The sequence below is a fragment of the Callorhinus ursinus genome, unplaced genomic scaffold, assembly GCF_003265705.2.
Source record: "Callorhinus ursinus isolate GAN/ISIS: 27379988/994484 unplaced genomic scaffold, GSC_fseal_2.0 scaffold28, whole genome shotgun sequence".
NCBI classification, from domain to species: domain Eukaryota; kingdom Metazoa; phylum Chordata; class Mammalia; order Carnivora; family Otariidae; genus Callorhinus; species Callorhinus ursinus.
Window position 1 is genome coordinate 17797692 of NW_027397090.1, and position 22396 is coordinate 17820087.

Here is a 22396-nt window from a genome sequence, read left to right on the forward strand (position 1 = left end):
GTTGTACTGTCTGACCGGATGGGTTTGCTTGCTCGTCGTGGGCTTCCCAGTGAGAGTGTAAGATCCAGGAGGCAGGGGCTGTTAATTTCACAACTGTATCTATGCGCCTCGGGCAGGAAGCTGCAGTAAGTACTCACTGAATGAGTTGAACAAATGTGTTGTCATCTTGGAAATTACACTATTACAGAGTCCTGTTACCTATATGTTGCAGAACATTCGGGAAATACAGCAAGGCTGTGTGAATGAAAAAATGAAAAAAAAAAAGCTGTTGCCTGACTCACAGAGACAACTTTCTGGACACGTTTGATACGTGTATACGCCTATGTACATTATTACATAATGATACATAGCAGACACATGCACCTTTTATTTTCTAAAATAAGCCATCAGTTCATTTCATAAGTTGCTCTTTGTACTTTCTTACCACATAGTAGATAAGAATCAGGCAGAAGTAAGTTTGAATCCTATTTCTGCAACCTAACTTTCAATGATGAAAGTTCTCTGAGCCTCAGAGTCGGGTGTGACCAGGAGTCAGGGCTCCGTGGTGGGACTGACAGTACTGGAAGTTCTGAGTAGTCTTGTAGAGCGCCGTGATCTTGAATGCATCAGGGCTGCCGCCAGGGTGGAACAGTTCTAGTTCCACTGGGGACAACCTCATGTTAGTCCCATGTTTCATTTTGTCAGTCCCCGAGACTATCTAGAGGTGGCATTTTATGATCCTAAACTCAAATCCTATGGAAAGTAAGCCGGTTGTGTGATCTAGTAGATGAGCCTGGTGTAGGAAAAGCAGCTGACAGATGCGACAGGGCGTCTTTGTTTTTTTTTGTTTTTTTTAAGATTTTATTTATTTATTTGAGAGAGAGAATGAGAGAGAGAGAGAGAGCACATGAGAGGAGGGAGGGTCAGAGGGAGAAGCAGACTCCCTGCTGAGCAGGGAGCCCGATGCGGGACTTGATCCTGGGACTCCAGGATCATGACCTGAGCCGAAGGCAGTCGCTTAACCAACTGAGCCACCCAGGCACCCCAAGGGTGTCTTTGTTTTGACCTAACGCTAAACTGGTATTGGAATTTAGTATTCAGCAATTAATGAAAGGTGAATTGAAATAAATTCTCTCGAGTACTTCTCTTTGCATTTGGAACTGAAAATTGGATGTTTTTTTCCCTCATGGCAGGTCTCCACTGCGCATCTTCTCTCTCTGGTTGTGGGGTGTGCTACTGTGCTGAGCCTTGATTCTCCTAACGGGCACTCGTGTTTTGTTTAATTTTATAATAGAAAATAGCTGTTCACAAACGGAAGCACTTCCAAACTGGAATAGAATGTTGACATAAAAATATTTTCTATCCAGGGTGACTGTGAGATACTGGTGGAAATCTGAGATTGCTCATCGATCATGTGTAGTTTTTGTATCATAATGCCCCGTGGTTTAGTAACTTCCATTTGTACTTTCTATCAATGTTAACTGAGCAAGGCAAACCGAACAGGGCACATCCTTTTCATAAAGTTGGAAATGACCAAGTTTATGTGCTGGGGGAGTAGGGAGGCAGTTACCTCTAGTTCTACCATCAGTCTTTGATTTCTGCAAACTGATTGTAGCAGGGGAAAATGGGCCAGATAATTTCTCACCAAACAGGTTTTGTAAAGATAAGATTTCAGTAGGAATGAGTGAGTTAAATAATATATTTGTGTGACTGTTTAAGAGTGCCCCTTTCAATCAGTGGTATTGGGAAAACTGATTTCCACATGCAGAAGAATGAAGTTGGACCCTACCTTACACCATATATAAAAATTAGCTCGAAATGGATCAAAGACCTTAATGTAAGAGTTGAAACTACAAAAACTTAGAAGAAAACAGTGGAAAAACTTTATGACATTGGGTTTGGCAATGATTTCTTGGATATGACACCAAAAACACAGGCAACATAAGAAAAAAAATGGATTTCATCAAAATGAAAAACTTCCATGCTTTAAAGGACAGTCAACAGAGTGAAAAGGCAATCCACAGAATGGGAGGAAATATTTGCCAGTCATATATCTGATAAGTGATTACTATCTAGAATATATACAGTATCCCTACAACTCAATGCCAAAAAGCAACCCAATTAAAAAAATGGGCAAATGACTTAAATAGATGTTTCTCCAAAGAAGATACACAAATGGCCAATAAGCAAATGAAAAGAATTCAGCATGACTGGTTGTTAGGGAAATCAAAAACCACAGGGAGATACTGCTTCACACCCATTAGGATGGTTGCCATCAAACCTTCTCCCCCCCAAAAATAAAACACCCCGAGAAGAGCGCATGTTCTTGAGAATGTGGAGAAATTGGAATCCTTGTGCCCTGTTGATAAGAATGTAAAATTGTGCAGCTTGTAGGAAAAAGTATGGCTATTCCTCAAAAAATAATAGATTTTCTGTATGACCTAACAACTCCGCCTCTAGGTATCTACCCAAAAGAACAGAAAGTAGGGTCTCAAAGAGATAGTGTACACACATATGCATGGCAGCATTATTCCTAATAGTCAAAAGGTTGAAGCAACCCAAGTGACCATCCCTGGGTCAGTGAATAAACGAAACTTGGTCTTCATGCAGTGGAATATTTTTCAGCCTTACAAAGAAAGGAAATGTTGACGCCCTTCAATAGAACGAAGCTGGAGGACGAGATGCTTCATGTAATAAGCCAGACACAAAAGGACGAGTACTGTATGGCCCACTTACGTGAGGTTCCTAAGGTGGATGGCTTGTGATGTCAACCCACAGGCCAAGCCTTCAGTGTTAGCTGGTGAGCCAAGGTGAGGATTTTCCTAGATCCTCTGGTGCGTTGTTTCCAACAAAAACAGAACACTCTCTTCAGCAGCATGCCTTTCGGCCCTCACTCAGGTCATGTCCTCCAGCAGACTGTTCTGGTATGCATCCATTTCACCAAGCAGAGCTTGACTTATATGCTGTTCAGTTCAGGGAGTGGATGTGTTTCATGGTCTTTGTTTCATTGCTGTTCCTTTCTTTAATGTCTACAAAATCCTCATTCCTGGAGGATGATACTGTGGATGAACTGATAAGATGAATGGGCATAAGCTTTACAGCCTTTGCAATGCTCCATGGTTTCAGTTGAATAAAAAGTGTGACATTAACAAGGATCATTGAGGGTCACATTTGCTAATTTTGACCAGTCTACATCAGACTTTTCACAGAACACAAAAGAGAATCATTTCCTAATGTTGTGCTCATCATGAATACTATCTCCATAACTTCTTCCATCTCATGAAAATTCTCATCAGCTCCATGAGGAAGTAGAGCTGTCTGGGTTGTATTTATATTTCTGTTCTAATCAGCTGGCAATGGGAACACCATAAATAACTCGTCTTTTCCTTGCATCTTGTCCCATAAGTTCTCAGACCTGTCTTTACTACACTGAGCAACATCACTGTTTATAGTTCGATTTAAATTTGTCAGTGCTTCATTTTTTTTTCAGACACACATTTTCTGCCATATCAAGTTATAAATTCACCATCTCTCACTGCTTGGGCACTGTACACACTCAATAAACTCTATTTTACAGAAGCAGTACTCATTTATGTTCAAACCCAGTCCCTATCGAAAATAGCAGTCCTTTCCAATTCATTGAGGTTTGTATGTGTTTGTTTTTCTAAACCACCCACATTTCCTAAATAACTGCTCATGGTTCTTGATGTAGTTGCATAATAATAGCATCTTAAGCCATGTTCTTCCAATACAGGCATGCTTTGTGTGTTAAAAATGTAGGAATATACTTCATTACTGAAGGGAAATATGCTTTCTGGAACTTGTGATCTTTATTTTTCACTTTGCCACTTTTGATTGAGATGTGAAAAAGAAAAGATTTTGCTTTCCTTTTCAAGTTGTTTTTAACAGAAAGCAGAGCTTGTCCATCTCAAGCCCTGCAGGAGTGGCGGGAGGCGGGGTGGGCACAGCCAGCTAGAGCCCTTGCATCTGCAGGGGGCTTCCAGGTGGAAATTAGTTTTTGTCAGAAATCATCTACCCACTTTTTAAATGTTGGTAACTCATATAGAGAAAAAAAAATCTAGACTTTGTGGGGCGGAACAGAACCCAGTGAGCTTGTTCAGGTGAGCTCTCTGCAGCCCACCAGTCCGCTGTTCCCTGACTCCTGGCAACCAATGCCCTTGGCAGCCCAGCAGCCTTCCTGAGGGTGAGATTTAGATGAATCCTCACGTTGCAGTCACTCCCATAGTCTTATTGGTAGAAATTGAGGCTTCCAAATAAGAATATTACCTGCTTTTGTCTAGCTTTCTTTTTAACGAGATCCTGGCCTCGTCGCTAGAACGTAATGGGGGGGAGTGATCTGTGCTCCTGCTGAAAGCACCAGCACCACCAGGACAGAGCCTGTTTTCACCAGTAATTACCTGGTTTCCTTTTTATTAAATTAAAATTAGCCTGCAGTTCATTTACCATCAGTGATTCTTTACAAAGCACATGGTGAGTTGAATGTCTCAGTCTCTGACAAGTTTTATCTGAACTGAAGCACCTGTCATCCCTCTGGTGAATGGACTAAGGGATGCTGCTGCTTCACCACCACTGTGCATTGTATGGCCCCTGACGTGGTAATGATTGTGGTTTCGATTCGGGAACATACCAGCTGTGTTGCAAGGAGTAAATAGTGCCAGAATCCCTTCACAGTTGCAGAAGGATACTCACGTTCTTTTTTGGGTAGTATTAATTTGATAAACTAATTAGATTCTGCTTTGAAGTAGTTCTCCAGTTACTAATCCTGACATATAAACTTCTGGCCCTGGTTTATTTTGTAAACCGAGAAGTGAAACGTTGAAATGTTAAAGACTGAAAGGTATGAAATCATTGCCTGCATTCCCCCCATTCTCTCTCTCTGCAGGGGGGACGCAGCGCCTGCCACGCGCTATCGGGATGTCCCTGGCCAAAGAGCTCATCTTCTCTGCACGCGTGCTCGATGGCCAAGAAGCCAAAGCCGTGGGCTTGATCAGCCATGTTCTAGAGCAGAACCAGGAGGGGGATGCTGCCTACCACAAGGCCTTGGACCTAGCAAGAGAGTTTTTACCTCAGGTATTGCTAATTACATTTCCTTTTTTTTTTTCCTGTTTAAATAACTTTATAGCAAATTGACAAAACAGTCATCTCACATGCCTATGATGTGCTTGTCTTGTTTTCCAAGCAGAAAAGTAGATAGTAGCCCTAAAACCAGAAACAATAAACTAGATTAACATGAAGGGCCTTCAGAATTAAAATTGAAGATTAGAGGATGATCTGAGGCTCACACTGTACCTGGGCTTGATAATACATGACGCACACATTGGCACGTGTGACAGAGCTTCCTAGGAACTTACATCATCAGCCATCCGACCCTTCTGACCTGAGCTGTGCACGTGGAGAGAAACAGCCATGGATGCGCTGTCACACTGAGTCACCCCCAAGCTGGAATCCACTAAAACGTGCGTGCTGGGAGACCAGAGCCGATTACACCAGCATGGGCTCTCCTTGCCCCAGCTGGGTTTGAGATGACCTGCCTACACAGCAGTCATGTGTCTCCTTGTGTTCGTTAGAGGAGGAGGGAGAGAGAGAGAAAGGGAGAAGCAGGCTCCCAGGGAGCCCAATGCGGGACTCGATCCCAGGACCCTGAGATCATGACCTCCGACTGAGCCACCCAGGCATCCCTCCTTGTGTTCGTTTTTATGGTAATATAGGCACTGTTTTAACTCCTTTGTGCACAGTATTCTTCCCCACATTGAAACTTTAAGTCTGGAATACACTGCATTTACTCACAAGTGACAGTTCTTATGAGTAATGTTAGCAATGGTGCATCATGGGGCCTGTTCCAGGGGTTTCTTGGTTCTCTCTTTTCCATGTATTTTCCAGATATTCCTTTCCTCTGAAATCACATATTAGAGGACTGCTGCTATGCAAGTAATTAGTGATTTGTCTTTCTCCCTAGTGCAGTTTCAGGTTTTACAACTCCCTCAACAGTACTGGAATCAGAGTTACTTCCTCTCGAACTCCGCTGGTTGATGCTAACAGGACTCGTAACCTGTTTCGGGGCTACGGATCCTTCTGGGAATCTCATGAAACTTCTCTGTAGAAAAATGCATGTTCTCCACATTTGTTCAGAGCTTTGCATCCAGTTTCAGAAGGTGTTGTTAGAGTTCCCAGTGGCCAGACAAGGGCCCAGGTCCGTTGGGACTCACCTGTACCCTGATTGCTGACCGGCGGGCCTCACCATGGAGTCAGTTCCTGGAACCACACTGCCTGGTGTTGATACTTCAGTCCTGCCCACTTAGCTAGCTCTATGCCCTTTTAGGACATGGCTCTTACATAATTTGTTCCCCACGTAAGTAACACAGAGCCTACGCTCTGAATTGATGGAGAGAGCAAATAGAAAAGATGTTTAGTGTTTTAGGAAAAACAAAGAGGCTTTCGCTGAAACTTTGGTATTAATATTTCCCCAAAATATTAGAGTAATGTGTGTCTAAAGAGAAGTTAAAGGTACAGGTATCGGGAGAAGCAGCAGTTTAACGAAATATTGACTTCATGACTTCCTTTGGCTTACAACCCTAAGACCAGTGCAGGTCTGCATTGAAGTAAGAGGTGTGTTTAGGAAAAGTCATGGTACCCTTCCAGTTCTGAGAACTACAGCCTCTCCTGGTCTTTGGACTGGAGTGCTCAGCTCTGTGCTGCAAGCTGCGTCCCTGGGCACATCTGTGCCTCGTCGCTCTTTCTCCTGTGGCCCTCAGTGCCCACGCCTCCCCACCTGCCGCCTGGCAGCCGGCGGCACTCCACCACAGCACAAGCCAGGGGTGTCCCTACTGCTCTTCCCTTTTGTCTGGAGGACCTGCCTCTGAGAACATTAACCCCTAAACTTTTTCCCCAAGGCAAGGGAGATCCTGAATGGTTCAAAAGATGTGAGACTGTACAATATGCCGGAGTTTCAGCACAAACTTTGAGGGGCGATCATCTTTATTTCTAGTTTCTGTCACTGAATGATTACTCTTCCAGATATTAGAAAGCTTCTATAAAATTAGCATTTCCATCTGATTTCTATATTGGATGTTACTTCCATTTTCTTGTTCAAGAAAAAAATGTTGGTCCAGAAGAAGAGGTGTTGTTTTATATTTTGAAAGAGGCCAGCTAAATAATGATTGCAGCTACTAGCATTTCCATTTTCCTATTTTACCAGTTTTGTAAGCTTTGCTGCCCAGTGCAGCCCAGGCATCCCACAGGAGTAGGTCTGAGACCTGCTACATTTTCCTAAGGGGCTAGGGATTTGTGCACACATATAAGTTGGACAGGCACCTTGTCTGGGTCAGTTGGTGGATACAGGGGAATAGAGAAGACTCTCACTGAGAGGAGCACTCTTTAAAAAACAAACAAAAAAGATGATCTTGAAAACATGGTTCTAGTATACGCTCCACACCTGCAGGTCATGTTTCAAGAATTCTAACAAAGATACTTGTCTGAGCCTCGAAAACCTGTGGCCTCTGAAAAAGATTTTAATAAGTATCTGAATTAGGAAGAGAATTTAGATGGGTTAAAGTTGATAATTGAAGCCCCTGTATGGGAAAAATGGCATTTTTCATGCCATCCCACATTTATTCATTCATTTATTGGAGCCCTAGAGCCTATTTTGCATTTTAATCCAAAAGACACTTGAAAAGATACCATTGAATTCTAACTCATGACCCATAAACAGTTTTTAGGAATCTCAAACGTGATCAAACAGCTAAATTCTGTCTGGAGCATTGTGGTTTTCAAAGACGACAAAAGTCATGTTCACCTCCCAGAGGACACCCAGTTCTTTCCTCTGTGACCCTCACACATCCTAAAGGACTTCTCTGGCTGTAAGCTTTTGTGTGGTGTGGGAGCACTGGCTGGAGGACACGTCTTTGCCCGTACATCCTCACTGTTCTTCGTTCTGGAAGCCCACGGAGGACAGGTGCAGAGCCAGTGTCGCCTCATCGCCAGCCCGGGCTCCTGCCCGGCCGCTCATGGGTGTGGTATTGCACCAAGCACAGCATCTCCTTTTCTCTGCTTCACTCCGGGGGGGGGGGGGGGGGGCGGGTTGTGCTGGATAATGGTGAACCATCTCCTGGGCACACAGCCCCTGCTGACCTGCAAGCACACAGAGTGGCCAGTGTAGTAGAGTTGTACCAAGCGCTGTGTAGACCTTGCAATGGCCTTAAGAAATTTCCCATTAACTGTCCTATAGCTTTTGTTGCTTCTTTGCCATGGTTCCAGCAATGGGGATTTCTGAATTTTACTGAGCTGTACAACATAATTCGCATAAATAGTAATTAAAATCTATTTCTCTAATTGAATTTTAGGGACCCGTTGCAATGAGAGTGGCAAAATTAGCAATTAATCAAGGGATGGAGGTGAGTGCCTTAATATTTGAGTTTGTTGTTGGAGGAGGTAGTGGGGATTTAATTTAATTTATTTTTTAATGTTCTAAAATCCAGCTGTTTCAATGCTACTATTACCACAAGTTACTGGGGGTTGTTTGTTTGTTTGTTTTTAGCTACATTATTGATTTCATTCTGCTTAGGCTGTTGTTGATTCAGTATCTTAATCACAGAACTGAGGAATTTCAATGATGTCCTGCAGCTTATGACATGCTCACTGTTTTTGCCATCCAACTAATAGATTTATTGGCTAGTAGTTCATAGAAAACCAAAAGAAGAGGTCATTCTGTGTATTCTCAACACCAGCTTTGCATTATTAAAGAACGTTCTGAGGAGAACTTCCGGCTCAAAGCCGAGCCAAACTCTCTCCACCTTTAACTGCTCAATGTGCTTTGTGCAGGGAGCCCATATTAACAAGGCAAGCCTTCAGGGTGTCCTGGGGTTCCCCTGAGGAGGCGTCTTCTAAAGAGTGGAAGCCCCAGGCCAGGAGAGAAGTAGGCAGGGCAAGGGAGCAATGCGGGTGCCTGTGTACGCTGGGCTCTCATGACCCCAGTTATGTTTTGGTTAAATTAGGGAATTTTGAAGAGAGATACTTCTTCCGTGCAGACTCAGAGGCCACCATATCTTCATGAGCTTCATAGCAATAAAAAGAGGTTGAATTTGTTAGCAACAAACACAGTTTTAAAAATTTACAAAGTAGTTAAATGGTTTTTAAAAACTCTAACATAATTGTAACAATACTAACAGCAAATGCCTTATATGATCCATAGTACATGCCAGGCCATATATAGGTGCCTTATAAAGGCTTCACCTAGATTATCCCCATTTGGTAGATAATACAGTTAGTCTGTCATTCGGATGTGCCTCTCTGAGGTACAGAGACCATAACTAACTTAGCCAAGCTTACACAGCTCCCCCGTGGTAGAGGCAGAATTTGAACCCAGGCAGCCTGGTTCCAGACTTCTCATGCTGGTCATACTTCCGATTTGCTGTATTACATCAAAGGATTCTGTGCTTTTGGAGAAGTGTTACTAGTTTGAATTTATATTGAGTGTTCCATATTTTAAAAAGTAATTCCTGCTGAAATTTAATTATGTTTTTATCCTCAGGTTGATTTAGTAACAGGATTAGCCATAGAAGAAGCTTGTTATGCTCAGGTATGTAATGCAACTACAAATTCAGCAAGGATACCTCTTACAAATTGCATTTACCTTCTGTATAAGTCAAATGAATTATATATCTCTGAGCAAGATTACACTCATACCTCTTCTAAAATCATACAAATGGGTTGAAATTAGCTGTTTTTGCTCTTTGACTATTACCAGCTCCTATTACTGATTCTGTTCCATATACTAATGTCTCTTATCTACGTAATTTAAAAAACTCTTTGTTAAGTTAGTACCATTCATGCGGTGGCCGTCTCTCTGGCTCATGTTGTATTTATGGGTGTCGATTTAAACCCTCACTCCAGTGTAGACAGGGGCGGGGAGGAGGGCGGTGGGGGAATGTGGGCCTGCTGGGGAGCATCAGTATTTGAGACTCATTGGTTCTGAGACTTCCCTCCCGCCCACTGAAAGTTCCCTAATTCAGTGTGTAGTTTTCTCTTTTGCACACAAATTAGTAGGACTTTGTATAGAGGAATAAATCTCCCTTTTTTCTTTCCTTCCTTATTTTCTAAAAGATGTAACTTTGTTCAGGGCATCCAGTGTAGCAAAAGAATTTTGTTCTACCTTTTGTGAGAATTGAAAACTACTTCAGCTCCCATAAAGCATGGCAGTGTCCTGCATTAGGAGGGACAGCTAGAGTGTTCCTCTGTGCCTGGTTTGTATGTATGAATTGCCACCTGTCGTTGATGAGCCATGCCATGAATGAAGTAAATTACACACTTCTTAAAAATGGACAGCCTTAGAGTCCAAAGAAAAATTTAAAAAGTATGTTTGGCCACAAATCATATCTTATGAAATGTGAAGGAACAGTAATCATAAGAAGCATTTTGTCAGACCACAATGGAATTAAACTAGAAATCACAACAGAAAGGTAGCTGGGAAATCCCACCTATTAATGGTGGGATTAATCTTTTTAATGCAGCTTAAACAACACATGAGTCAAAGAAGAAGTCTTAATAGGAATCAAATATTTTGAATTAAATAAAAATGAAAATACAACTATCAAAATTTGTAGGAATTTATTGAAAGTGCTGCTTAGAGAGAACAGCATTTTAGCATTGAATGCATATATGAGAGAAGAAAGATCTGAAATCAGTAGTAAGTTTCCACTTCAGGAAAGTAGAAAAAGGAGAGCAAATAGGACTCAAAGTCAGCAGAAGAAAAGGAAAAATAAGGTTTAGGACAGAAACCAATGAAATTGGAAATAGAAAAACACAAGGAAAAAGTCAACAAAACAAAACAAAAAAATGGCTCTTTGGAAAGATCTATGAAGTTGACAGACTTCAAGGCAGGCTAACCATGGAAAAGTGAAGATAAAAATCACCAATATCAGAAATGCAAGAAAGGCCATCCCTAATGATCCCATGGACATTGAGAGAATGATAAAGGGATACTGTGAACAACTCTGTCTACAGATTTGATAACCTAGGTGGAATGGACCAATTCCTTGGAAGGCACAACATACCAAAACTCATACAAGGTCAAATAGATAATCTGAATAACCCTACGTTTGTTAAAGAAATTAAATCAATAATTAATAAACTTCCAAAATAGGAAGCACCAGGCCCAGATGGTTTCTCTGGTGAATTCCACCAAACATTTAAGGAAGAAATCATATCCATTTTTAGTCATCTTTTCCAGAATATAGAAGCAGAAGGAACCCTTCCTAACTCATTCTGGGTCGGTAGTATCCTGATACCAAAACCCAACATTATAAAAAAGGAAAACCACAGACCATTATCTGTCATAAATTAGTAGATGTAAAATTTCTCAGCAAAATATTAGCAAGTCAAATCCAACAATGTGTAAAAAGAATGTTTAAAAACAATTTCAGATTGATTTGTCTAAATGTATGTATACAATGTATAAAAAGAACCAAATGGATTTTTTTGTAGATATGCAAGCCAGGTTTGACACTCAGAAAGCACTGTAATCCGTCACACCAACAGGTTAAACAGGAAAATCAGATCATATCAATAGATCCAAAAAAAGCATTTGACAAAATCCAACACCCATTCATAAGAAAAACTCAGCAAATTATGATGGGAGATTCCTTACCTGATAGGAACTTCTATAAAAGAACCTACAGCTAGCATCATACTTAATGGCCGAGAACAGGGCAAGGACATCCTCTCTCACAACTCCTTTTCAACATCTAGAAATCTTAGCTAACGTAATAAGACAAGAAAAAGAGAGAAAGATATACAGATTGGGAAGGAAGAAATAAAACTTCATAGAAGATGTAATTGTCCATGTAGAAAATCTCAAAGAATCAAGAACAAAAAAACACTAAGAAGCAGTTAGAGCAAGGTTGCATGATACAAGGTTAATAAACAAAAGTCAGTTGCTTCCCTGTATTGCAGCAATGAAGAATTGGAATTTGAGATTAAAAGCATAACATGATTTTCATTAGTACAAAAAATACAAATGCTTAAGTAGAAATCTAAAAAAAAATGTATAAGATTTATTGGAGAGAAACTACAAAACTGTTGAAAGAAATCGAGATCTAAGTAAATGGACAGATATACCATGTTCATGGATAGTAAGACTCACTATTACTAAGAAGTCACTTCTTCTCAGTTTTACTTAGAGAGTCAGTACAATCCCAGTAAAAATCTCAGCATGTTACTTGATCTGTGTCGACAAACCAATTCTGAAGTTCATATGGAAAGTCCAAAGACTTAGCCAGTCCAGTTACTCAGAAGAACAAAGTTGTGGCACTGACACTACCCAACTCCAAGACTTACTGTAAAGCTACAGTAATCAAGACAGTGTGGAGTTGACAAAGGAACAGACAGTTGGATCAGTGGAACAGAATAGGGAGCCCAGAAGTAGATTCGTATAAAATAGTCATATAGGTAGACTCATAGAAAATAAAATGGCCTTTGACAAAGGAGCAAAGGCAATTTGGTGGAGAAAAGATAGTCTTCAAAACAAGTAGTACTGAAGCATCTGGGCATTTGGCAACAAAAAAGTGACCTTAGACACTGACACTACACCCTTCACAAAAATTAATTCATACTGGGCCATAGACCTAATGTAAAATGAAAACCTCTGAAACAGCTGGAAGATCACATAGAAAATGTAGGTGTTCTTGGGTTTGGCAATGACTTCTTTAAGATACAACACCAAAAGTATAATCTATGAAAGAAAAAAAGTGATGTTTCACTTCATTAAAATTAACAGCTTCTACTCTGCGAAAGACATTGTGAAGAGGCTGAAAAGAGAAGCCACAGGCTGGGAACGGGTCTTTGCAGTACACAACTGATAAAGGACTTGTATCTAAAACAGACAAGGGACTTTTAAAACTCAATAATAAGAAAACAACCCATTAAAGAGTGGGTGGAAGATTTGAACAGACGCCTCACCAGAGTAGATACACAGATGGCAAGTAAGCATAGAAAAAGATGCTCCACATCATCTGTCATTAAGAAATGCAAATACAAACAAGATACCAATTTGCCCATTTCCTACAAAGCTAAGCATAATCTCAGCACATGATCCAGCAATTGTCCGTCTATGTGTTTACCCAAGTGTGTTGAAAACTTATATCTACACAAAAGTCTGCACATGGTATTTTAGCAGCTTAGTTCATAACTTCCAAACTTTGAAGCAACCAAGATGTATAGATTGAATGGATAAACTAAGGCACATCCGTACAGTGGAGTATTATTCAGCGACAAAAGGAAATGAGCCATCCTGCCACAAAAAGGCATGAAAGAACCTCAGGTGCATACTAAGTGAAGGATTTCCATCTAAAAAGGTTATGTACTGTAGGATTCCAATTATGTGACATTCTGGAAAAGGCAGTAGGGGCCAGGGATGCGTAGATGGGACGTAAAGGATGCTTAGGGCAGGGAAGCCATTCTGTGGATACTGTTGGATACATGGCATCACGCCTTTGTCAGAATCCATGGTTCGACAACATAGTGAGCCCTGTGTGAGCTATAGGCTCTAGTTAATAATAATGTATCGATATTGGTTCATCAGTTGTAGCAAGTGTACTTCATTGATGCAAGATGTTAATAATGGGGGAACCTTGGGGGCTTGAGGCAATCTGTGGGAACTCTGAACTTCCTGCTCAATTTTTTGTAAACGTAAAATTGTCTAAAAAATACAGTCTGTTGGTTTTTTAAAGTACATTTGAAATGGGAGGAAGTGTATTTGGAATTAGAATGTAAATTTAGTCACATAAGTAGAATTGTTCAAATGATGAGTAGATTTCAAAATTTTAGATTGCCTTCTAGTTAGTTTTTTTGTTGTTTTTTTACATAAAGCTTGTTAAACTTTTATAGTTGTTTTTACTTTTTGGTATAGGTAACATAATGTTTTGTTTCTCTAGACTATTCCAACAAAAGACAGGCTTGAAGGTCTTCTTGCTTTTAAAGAGAAAAGGTCCCCTCGCTATAAAGGAGAATAGAAGACACAGAAATCTTTCAAATGCCAGTGTAATAAATGTACCTCTGGAAGTATCTTTCAGATCCACATATGCCTCAGCACCTGGAATCCCAATGACCAAAGTGAAGAGCAAGTTCTCTGCATAGTGAATTAAGCATCTGGAGTGGACCCATCTGTGTACTTTGTTCAAATGTGCATCTTGTCATATTCATTCGGATGTATAAAGCTAGTAGTGTATAGTCAAAAACAGATTCAAAATTAGGTACACATTTTTAAAAATTTCCTGCATATGAGGCTTTCTGTTCTTAATTTTTTAATGTGAATAATTTATATATTACACATTCTAGGAAATAATATTGATTGTATGTCTACTGTGCTGCAATACGAAATAAAATTATTTCTATATACCAAAAATGTGAAGTTATACCAAATAAAGTTTCTAAGGGATTATACTATACATCCCACCCATACATACATCTCAGACTGAAAAAGGAATTGATAGATTCTCTGAGCGAAAATTACCAAATATAAATAAAATTGGTGAAAAGAAAACTTGGAAACTTTTCTCTTACCCCATTCTCTTGAACCGAATAAATCATTGCATGTTGGATTTTAGAAGAAGCCATCTTTCCGTGTTGATTCTGTCAGATGACCTCGGTAGTCTTAGAATACAGTGTGGATGGGGGGAAATGAGCCTGCTCAGACTGGGACCCACAGCCTCGGGAGGCCAACAGGAGGCCTAGAGCGGGTGTACCTGTAAGATCGCCCAGCACGTTGCCTGGCCATTGGTCTAAGTCCTGAAGAAGCTGGTGCTGCCAGGGTTGGGCTGTCGAAACAGCTTGGGGTCATGGATTCGAAGTGAGGTGCAGCCTGCTCTGCTTCCTGCCCCCAGCATTTGCACCTGGTTTTAGTAAGGAACGGAGGTGAACACAGCCCCCCTCTCTCCCTCTTCTAACCCCGGGCCAGGCAAAGTGACTAGAAACAGAGGGGCTCGGGGGCACGTCTGAGTTGATAGCCTCGCCTGGGGAGGGGACAGATAGGAAGTATGTGGGACTCAGCTGTGGGATTCAGTGTGCAGCGTGGAGAGACCTTTACAGGTTTCCAGATTCAGGCTCGCTTCATTTTGTATTTCGTCAAACCAGACTGCCTTCTGAGGCTGTGTCCAGGGCTGAGTCAGCTCTGGGGAAGACCCGCTTTTCTGGGATCTGCACCTCCTTACTTGTGGACTGCGGGGGTGCCCACTGCCCTCCGAACAGCACGGCTGTGCTTTGTTGCAGGGAAGTGACATTCGGCATGGGGATGACTGCCTGTTCCGTGCATTCCCACATTCAGCACTGCAGCTTCCTTGCTCTTGGAAATCACCGAAACTTTTTTTTTTTTTACTTTGGGGAAATTGAGCTCTCAATCTCAGTTTGAAACACCTTGAAAGAGGCAAGCATGGAGTCGCCGTCTGCTGATGCCCACCATGCCGGGGGCGGTCATTGTCATCACCTGTGAGGCAGATCCTACAGACTTAGGGCCAGGGCCCAGCTGAGTGGCTTCCTGGGGAAGGGGCTCACTAAAGCCCACGTTCATCTGCTGATTCCATCTTGGGGAGATGCATGCTTTGTCTTCTGATAAACTTGTGCCATTCATTTCATGCAGGATGAATTGCAAGTAAAGTGCTGGCCCTTGTCTTCATAGTCCTTTAAAGATTTCAGGGCCATCTTGTTCTGCCTGCGACACATTCAAATGCCACTTCCTTTTCACTGCACAGGAAATAATTATGTTAATGGGGAAAATACTAAGAGTGCTGGATGACTGGCCTCTCCTCACGGACGCATAGTCTGTTGCTGATGGAGTACCATTGAATGTCCTGCAAGTTCTGATTAAGTCACTGGAGTGTGTCCGAAAGCAAAGACATCTTCCTGTTGTGACTTCAGAGATTACGGACTTCTGTATTAGAGCAAGGGAAAGTGTGTAGATGTCTCCCTTTCCCAGAGTCTTCCCTTCAGCAAAGCGGCCTTGCCGGGCGTGGTCCTGATGCTGGGCCCGGGTCAGGTCGCTCTTCGGGGAGAGGACTGCCCCCATGGCTGAGCAGCTACTCATGTTGCCCTCCAGCACACTGTGCATTCGAGCGTCCTTACACCGAAGCCATGGCCAGCTGATGCAAGCTGGCAACACGGTGGCGATCCGCATGCATCCCGATTACGTTGCAGAAGACCCGGAGGAAGGACGCTTAACCAAGCACAGTTCCAATTCAGGGGAAAAGCATTTCACATCATCTCAGAGCAGGCGATCCCCCTGGCCCACAGTATGGGAGTGCCAGTTAATTTATCACTTCTCTCTCAAAGAAGAAGAGGCCACGTCACAGAATCTCTGGGACGAGAAGGGCTGTGATGGTGGCCCAAAGAAGACTCAGATTTTCTTGACTCATTTCAATTTACGTTGTGTTCAATAAAAAATAGATGGTTTTCCTTAGTCCTTCCCCCCCTCCCTTCTAGTTGTCAAAAACAGCTTGTCACTGAGTGTCACTTTCCTGGCCACACCTTGAAGAGAACTCTCTGTAGGTGGACTGGAACAGTGGGGTGTCACTCAGCGGATGATGTGCTCAACAGGAAATGCTTGTGTTTGGTGCAGGCTTGTCCCTGGCTGGCCTGGCCGTTGACCCTTTCCCTCACTTGACCACAACTCTCTCTTCTGGTGATAGGTCCTGTAACTGCTCTGATCTGGGGTCCAAAAATCCTGGCAGACAGATGGTCTTTAATATTTAATCATGCTGCTATTTCTTCGTCTGCCCACCAAGTTAAATATTAACGTCTGTGTCAGCATTATTGGGCCTTATCAAAACAGCAATGAAATTATTTTCTTACATTAAAGAATAATTGTACATTTGTCGCAAAAGAAGAAATACAGAATTTTGCAGTTATTGGAGAGCCACTTTTCTTCATAGGTGGCACAGGCTGCAGATTGCGTCTGGGGGTGCTTGGGGTGTTAGGGATTGAACCCTCTGCTCAAAATACCTGTGGGTCTCAGGTGCTAAAATCCCGCCATCTCCAATACCATCCTTTGGACTTACCAGAGTCCTTCTCTTCGGGAGCCTTCCAGAATCTAGCCACCCCTTAGAGGGGTGGCTCTCAATCCTCAGGCCCTTGGTGTGCGGCCTTTGTTTTTCAGATGAATTCTGAAGGCAGTGTGAGAGCAGGGTGCCTGACGGGGAGAATCGAGGATGCCGAGACACGTACCTCAGGTGGTCAGGGCCAGCCCTCGTGGCCCCCGTCCACGCAGCGCGAGCCTCGGGAGGCAAGGTAGGAGGACAGCTGTCCTCAGTGAGCTGACTCTTCCCTGGGGGCAGCAGACTGAGCTCAGAGCCACCAGCGTGTCAGTCCCTCTGTAAAGTACAGGAAACACTGTATTCCGCGTCTGTTTCGGTGCAAGGGGACATGGCCAAGATCCCAGAAGATACGAACATGGATAAGAGAACTCGGGCACCATATGTGAGGCCCCAAACATCTCCAGCTGTTTCCACGTGCTGTTGTGTGGAGTCTTGGGAGCACCCAAGGGGAGAGGCGCTGGTGACTCAGGGAGCGGAATCGGGAGCACAGAGTGGTGGCAGGAGGGCAGTGGGGCCGGGAGCCGTCCCTGGAGCCGCTGACCTGGCCGTACTGGTCAGCCCGCAGACAGCTGGTCCATGCATGCGTGCGTGCGTGAGTGTGTGTGCTCGCGCACAAGCCTCTGCCCTGATTGGTTCAATGGTTCTCTCATGACTTGGGGGTTACCGAGAGCGTGCATATCAAACTTTGGTCTGAGGACAGCAGGCTGTCTGCCAGCTCCGTGCTGCGTCCACATCCAATACCCGGACACCTTAGGGAATGGGGTTCTCAGCTGATAGGCCAAGAAACTGGAAGGCTGGTTTGGGGGCAGGTGTTCTGTTCGGAGCCCCTGAGGTTTCATCACTGCTCCCTGGGGTACATGGGGCCAGCCTTGGCAGCTGTGAGTGATGCATCACCTCCCTCTACCCAGCTACCGGAGTGTGAGTTTGAGGTCTGTAGTGATAATCATCAGACCCTGTGGGGGTCAAGAGCACCCCGTACTTTGGGGACAGTGTCGTGAGCGTCTTGCTCTCTTCTGCACTGGTCAGACTCACCCAGAGTCTTGCATTGAGTTCCAATTTGGTCAGAGGTTCACTCTGCTTTGCTGGATAGCACACGGGAGCTCTTTGACCAAATTTCTTCTGAAACCAGTGGTGAGACCAACCTCAGGCAGAGCATCTCATGTCTCTGAGCCTGTTTGTTCATCTGTGAAAGAATCTGGTTGCTGCTCCTGACCAGTTGCAAAGACAGATTGGACGAGTCTGTGCAGAAGGGCTTTGTGGGCAGAACTGTCTTCCACAGATGTGGTGGTGTTTTGTTTGCTGCATTTTTCAGAAGAGACTAGGGAGGGGTTCAGAAGTTCAGAAGCTAGGACAGGGAATGGGGTTCAGGAGTGCATGTAGAAGCCTGGCTTTCACCCAGGGAAAGAGAAGTGGGGGAGAGGTGGTCGCTAGCTGTCTTAAGTTAGAACTGCAGTCTGGTACTGGGGCCTTATAGGCCGTCCCAGGCCAGGGCAGCCACGCCTGCCCCTGGCCCCAGTAACACCTCCCCGGGCTGTTCTGCACTGTCCACACACTGACCTGAGGACTGTCGTCGGTGGGGGAAGCTGGGGAGGCCGAAGCAGAAGGTGGGCAGTCAGGGCAGGACCGTGGGCAAGGCAAGGTGGGGCAGAGGACAGCTCTCTAACTCAGCCGTTCTCTGTCCCCAGAGACCCCCAGATGGTGCCCCTTCCACTCTGACGTGGGCCGAGATGTGAGGTACGCGGCTGCCAGTGCTGCTCACTGGTGGGCCGGGTCAGAAGAGGCACAGGAAACAGTATCCGCCTAAGGCCGACCCGAGGCTGAGAACTACTCTGGCCCTCGAGCAGTAGATCCTGTAGCATTTCAGGAAAAGGGATCATCCTGCCCAAATGCCCTGTTCACAGTGCTAGTTTTGAGGGCTGGGGAGGGACAGATCCCTGAGAAAGGCAGCCCCTCTCTTGTGCCCTGTTGGCTCTCCCCTGGCTGGCAGAGGAGGTGCTGGGGGACTCTGGCCAAGGCTGCGAGCCTGCGTGGCCAGCCCAGGAGCAGGGCAGGCTCCCCGCACGGCCGCGGCCCCCACCTCACTGCTGAGGCGCGGCCCGGAAGCCCCCCGTGTGCAGGTTCATCAAACACGGTGAACCCATTTCACAGAGTGGGATCGAACACTGCCGATGAGGGAAATAACGGCATCACTGTGGCATCCAGTGACGGCCCGGGGCTGGACTCCCGTCTCGGTGATGTCTGCTGGCAGAGGGTTCAGAGGAATTTGAAGATGGGCAAGTGCTCTCTCCTGACCTTTTCAAAAATAGTCAGATCACTTTCACTTCCAGCCTCCGAGCCAAGCTGAATGAAACCTTTGTGCCCTTTACAGAAAGCCAAGAGCGGGTTGGCCAGAGAAGTTCAAACCCCTCACAGCCTCTCTTGGATTGAGTCACAGTTCTCTTGAGTTGTCTGTTAACACTTTCTGGAAACACACTTTTCATGCAGCTCAGAACTTGCTCACACGTGGCCCAAATTTGAGCGCTTTAAAAAATACAAGAAATGTGTGACGTGCCGTACGTGACAGGAAGTGTCAGCCCCCAGCCGACTTGGTGGAAAGGTATTCGGATGGCGGGAGCGCCGTGGTGGGTGTAGTGGTCGGTGGCTCTCTTAGGTGCTGGCACGCACCAGGAAAAGGCACTTTTTCTCCCTCTGGTCCTTGTGGGAGCGTGTGCGTGGCATGCGACTGTCAAACCACCCTCCTCAGAAGACCAGCAGTTTATCCCGGCCTGTCCCCTGTGCTGTACTCCCAAGTTCAGGGAGAGTGTGTGACCTCTCACGCGGGCTGTACGTATGTGAACGCGTTGGCATGTGTGGACAGGAAAATTGGTGTTGAATTTCCCGTAAAACTCAACAGAACTGACGGTTTTGATTGTATCCAGTGTCCCCCAGGGATGAGCTAGTGTTGGAAAGTGAACGTGAGGAGGAGTGTCCTGGTGAAGGGAGCCAGGGAAGGAGCTAAGTCCTGGCCTGGGACAGGTCCTCCTTCCCTTGCCCCATGACCTCCAGCAGATGCAGAATAAAGGCTCCGCGTATAAGAAAAAGACCTCATCTTGTCTGTCACATACGAGAACAGTTCCCCAGTCCTGCTGGTACCTGGAAAAGTTGTGTTTAGGATGCATTTTGGGGGCTCAGTTTCATAACGTTTGAATGGATTCTGGGTTTGGAGCCCCAGTGTCAGAGCTGAAGAAAAAGACACCTTTGTGATTTTTGTGCATTTTTTTGTCTTTTTTGTTTTTAAATACGTAATTTACACACCATAGTAGTCACCCTTTAAACTGTACAGTTCAGTGGTCTTAGTGTATTCACAGAGTTGTACAGCCCTGGCCACTATTTAATTCTCGAATATTTTCATCAGCCCCAAAAGAAGCCCCGTACTCATTAGCAGTCTCTCCCACTTGCCCTTCCTGCCAACCTCTAGCAACCACTAATCTACTGTCTGTCTCTGAATTTGCCTATTTTACACATTTTGTATAAATAGGTTTATATGATATGTAACGTTTTATGTCTGGCTTTTTTCATTCACTGTAATGTTTTCAGCGTTCATCCATGTGTAGTATGCATCCATACCTCATCCTTTTTATGGCTGAAAATACTCCACTGTATGTACACACCACATTATGTTTATTCAGTCATTAGTTGGCGAACTCTTTGGGGCTGTTGTTGTTTCCACTTTGGGGCTCTCATAAATGACACTGCTACGAACATGCATGTACAGTATTTGTGTGGATATATATTACCATTTCTCTTAGGTGTTCACCCAGAAGTGGAATTAACTGGGTTATACGACCACTTTATGTTTAACTTTTCGAGGAACTGCAAAACTGGTTTCCAAAGCAGCTGCACCGTATTACAGTCCCATCAGCAACATACGAAGGTTCTAATTTCTCGGCAGCCTCACCAACACTTGTCACTGGCTTTTATTTTGATTATGACCATCCAGTAGGTGTGAAGTGGCCCCTCATTGTGCTTTCGATTTGCATTGTCCTAATGACTAATGATGTTGAAGATCTTCACATGTGCTTGTCAGCCATTTCTACATCTTTTTTTGGGAAAATATCCGTTCAGACCCTTTACCCATTTCTAATTGGGTTGCCATTTTATTACTGAGTGGTAACTGTTCCTTATATATTCTGGATACAAGTCATTCTGGGTACGAGTATCTTATTGGATATGTGATTTATAAATCTTTTCTCCTGTGGGTTGTCTTTTCACTTCTTTGATGGTGTCCCTTAAAGCACTAAAGTTTGAGATTTTGATGAAGTTAAGTTTATTTTTTCCTTTGTTGATTGTGCTTTTGGTGTCCTATCTAAGAAACCATTGCCTAAACCAAAGTGATAAAGATGTGTTTTTGTCTAAGTATTTTATAGTTTTAGCTTTTACATTTAGATTTGTTAACTATTTTGGTTAATTTTTGTGTATGGTGTGAGGTAGGATCCAACTTCTTTCTTTTGCATGTTGATATCCAGTTGTCCCAGCACTGTTTATTGAAAAGACTATTCTTTCTTCTCTTGAGTTTTCTTGGTAACCTTGTCAAAAAGGTTAATTTCTAAACTCTTCATTCTACTCCATTGTCTATCCTTATGCCAACATCTGTTGATTTGAGAATGCAGTGGTTATTTTTTATTCTACTGATATGTTATTACCTTAATTGACTTTCAGATATTAGACCAAACTTGCATTCCTGGGATAAATTGCTTGGTCATGATGTACACTCCTTTTTGCTGGATGTGGCTTGCTAATATTATGTTCAGGATTTATGGGTTTATGTTTAGAAGGAATATTAATGTGTAGCTTTCTTTCTTATGATGTCTTTCTTTGTTGGGGTATCAGGATAATACTGGTTTCATAGAATGATTTAGGAAGTGTTCCCTTCTTTAAAAAAAAAAAGAGTTTGTGGTGCTAATTCTATTATCATTATTTGGTAAAATTTATCAGTGAGACCATCTGGACCTGGGCTTTTCTGTGTTGGAAATGCTTTGATTATTAATTCACCCTCTTGTTTTACCTGTATACAGATATTCTTTCTTTTTGAGTCAGCTTCAATACTTTGCTTCTTTTTAGGAATTGTAAATTTCATCTGGGTTATGTAATTTCACATACAGGTGTTCACAGTCCTTATTTCTATAAGGTCAGTAGTAGTTTTCCCTTCTTTCATTCCTGATTTTAATATTTCAGGCTTCTCTCTTTTTTTTTTCATTGCCCATCCAGCTACGTTTGCCTGTTGCTTTTCAGAGTCAACTTTTCATTTTGTTGTTGTTGTTTTTCTCTATTGTGTTTCTGTC

General features: G+C 43.4%; 1 protein-coding gene across 13 annotated transcripts in view; it reads left to right on the forward strand.

The window, feature by feature from the left end:
- AUH (AU RNA binding methylglutaconyl-CoA hydratase) overlaps positions 1 to 22396 on the forward strand; it is a 384072-nt gene that overhangs the window by 148598 nt on the left and 213078 nt on the right. For 11 of the 13 annotated variants that reach the window (XM_073878194.1, XM_073878190.1, XM_073878192.1 and 8 more), the window contains 4 exons: positions 4883 to 5070; positions 8340 to 8390; positions 9527 to 9574; positions 17138 to 17268. In XM_073878194.1, coding sequence (XP_073734295.1) covers positions 4883 to 5070; positions 8340 to 8390; positions 9527 to 9574; positions 17138 to 17268 — 418 coding nt within the window. Of the gene's footprint in view, positions 1 to 4882; positions 5071 to 8339; positions 8391 to 9526; positions 9575 to 13925; positions 16240 to 17137; positions 17269 to 22396 lie in introns of those variants that run through there. The other 2 variants (XM_025891650.2, XM_025891649.2) reach the window with 1 other exon arrangement.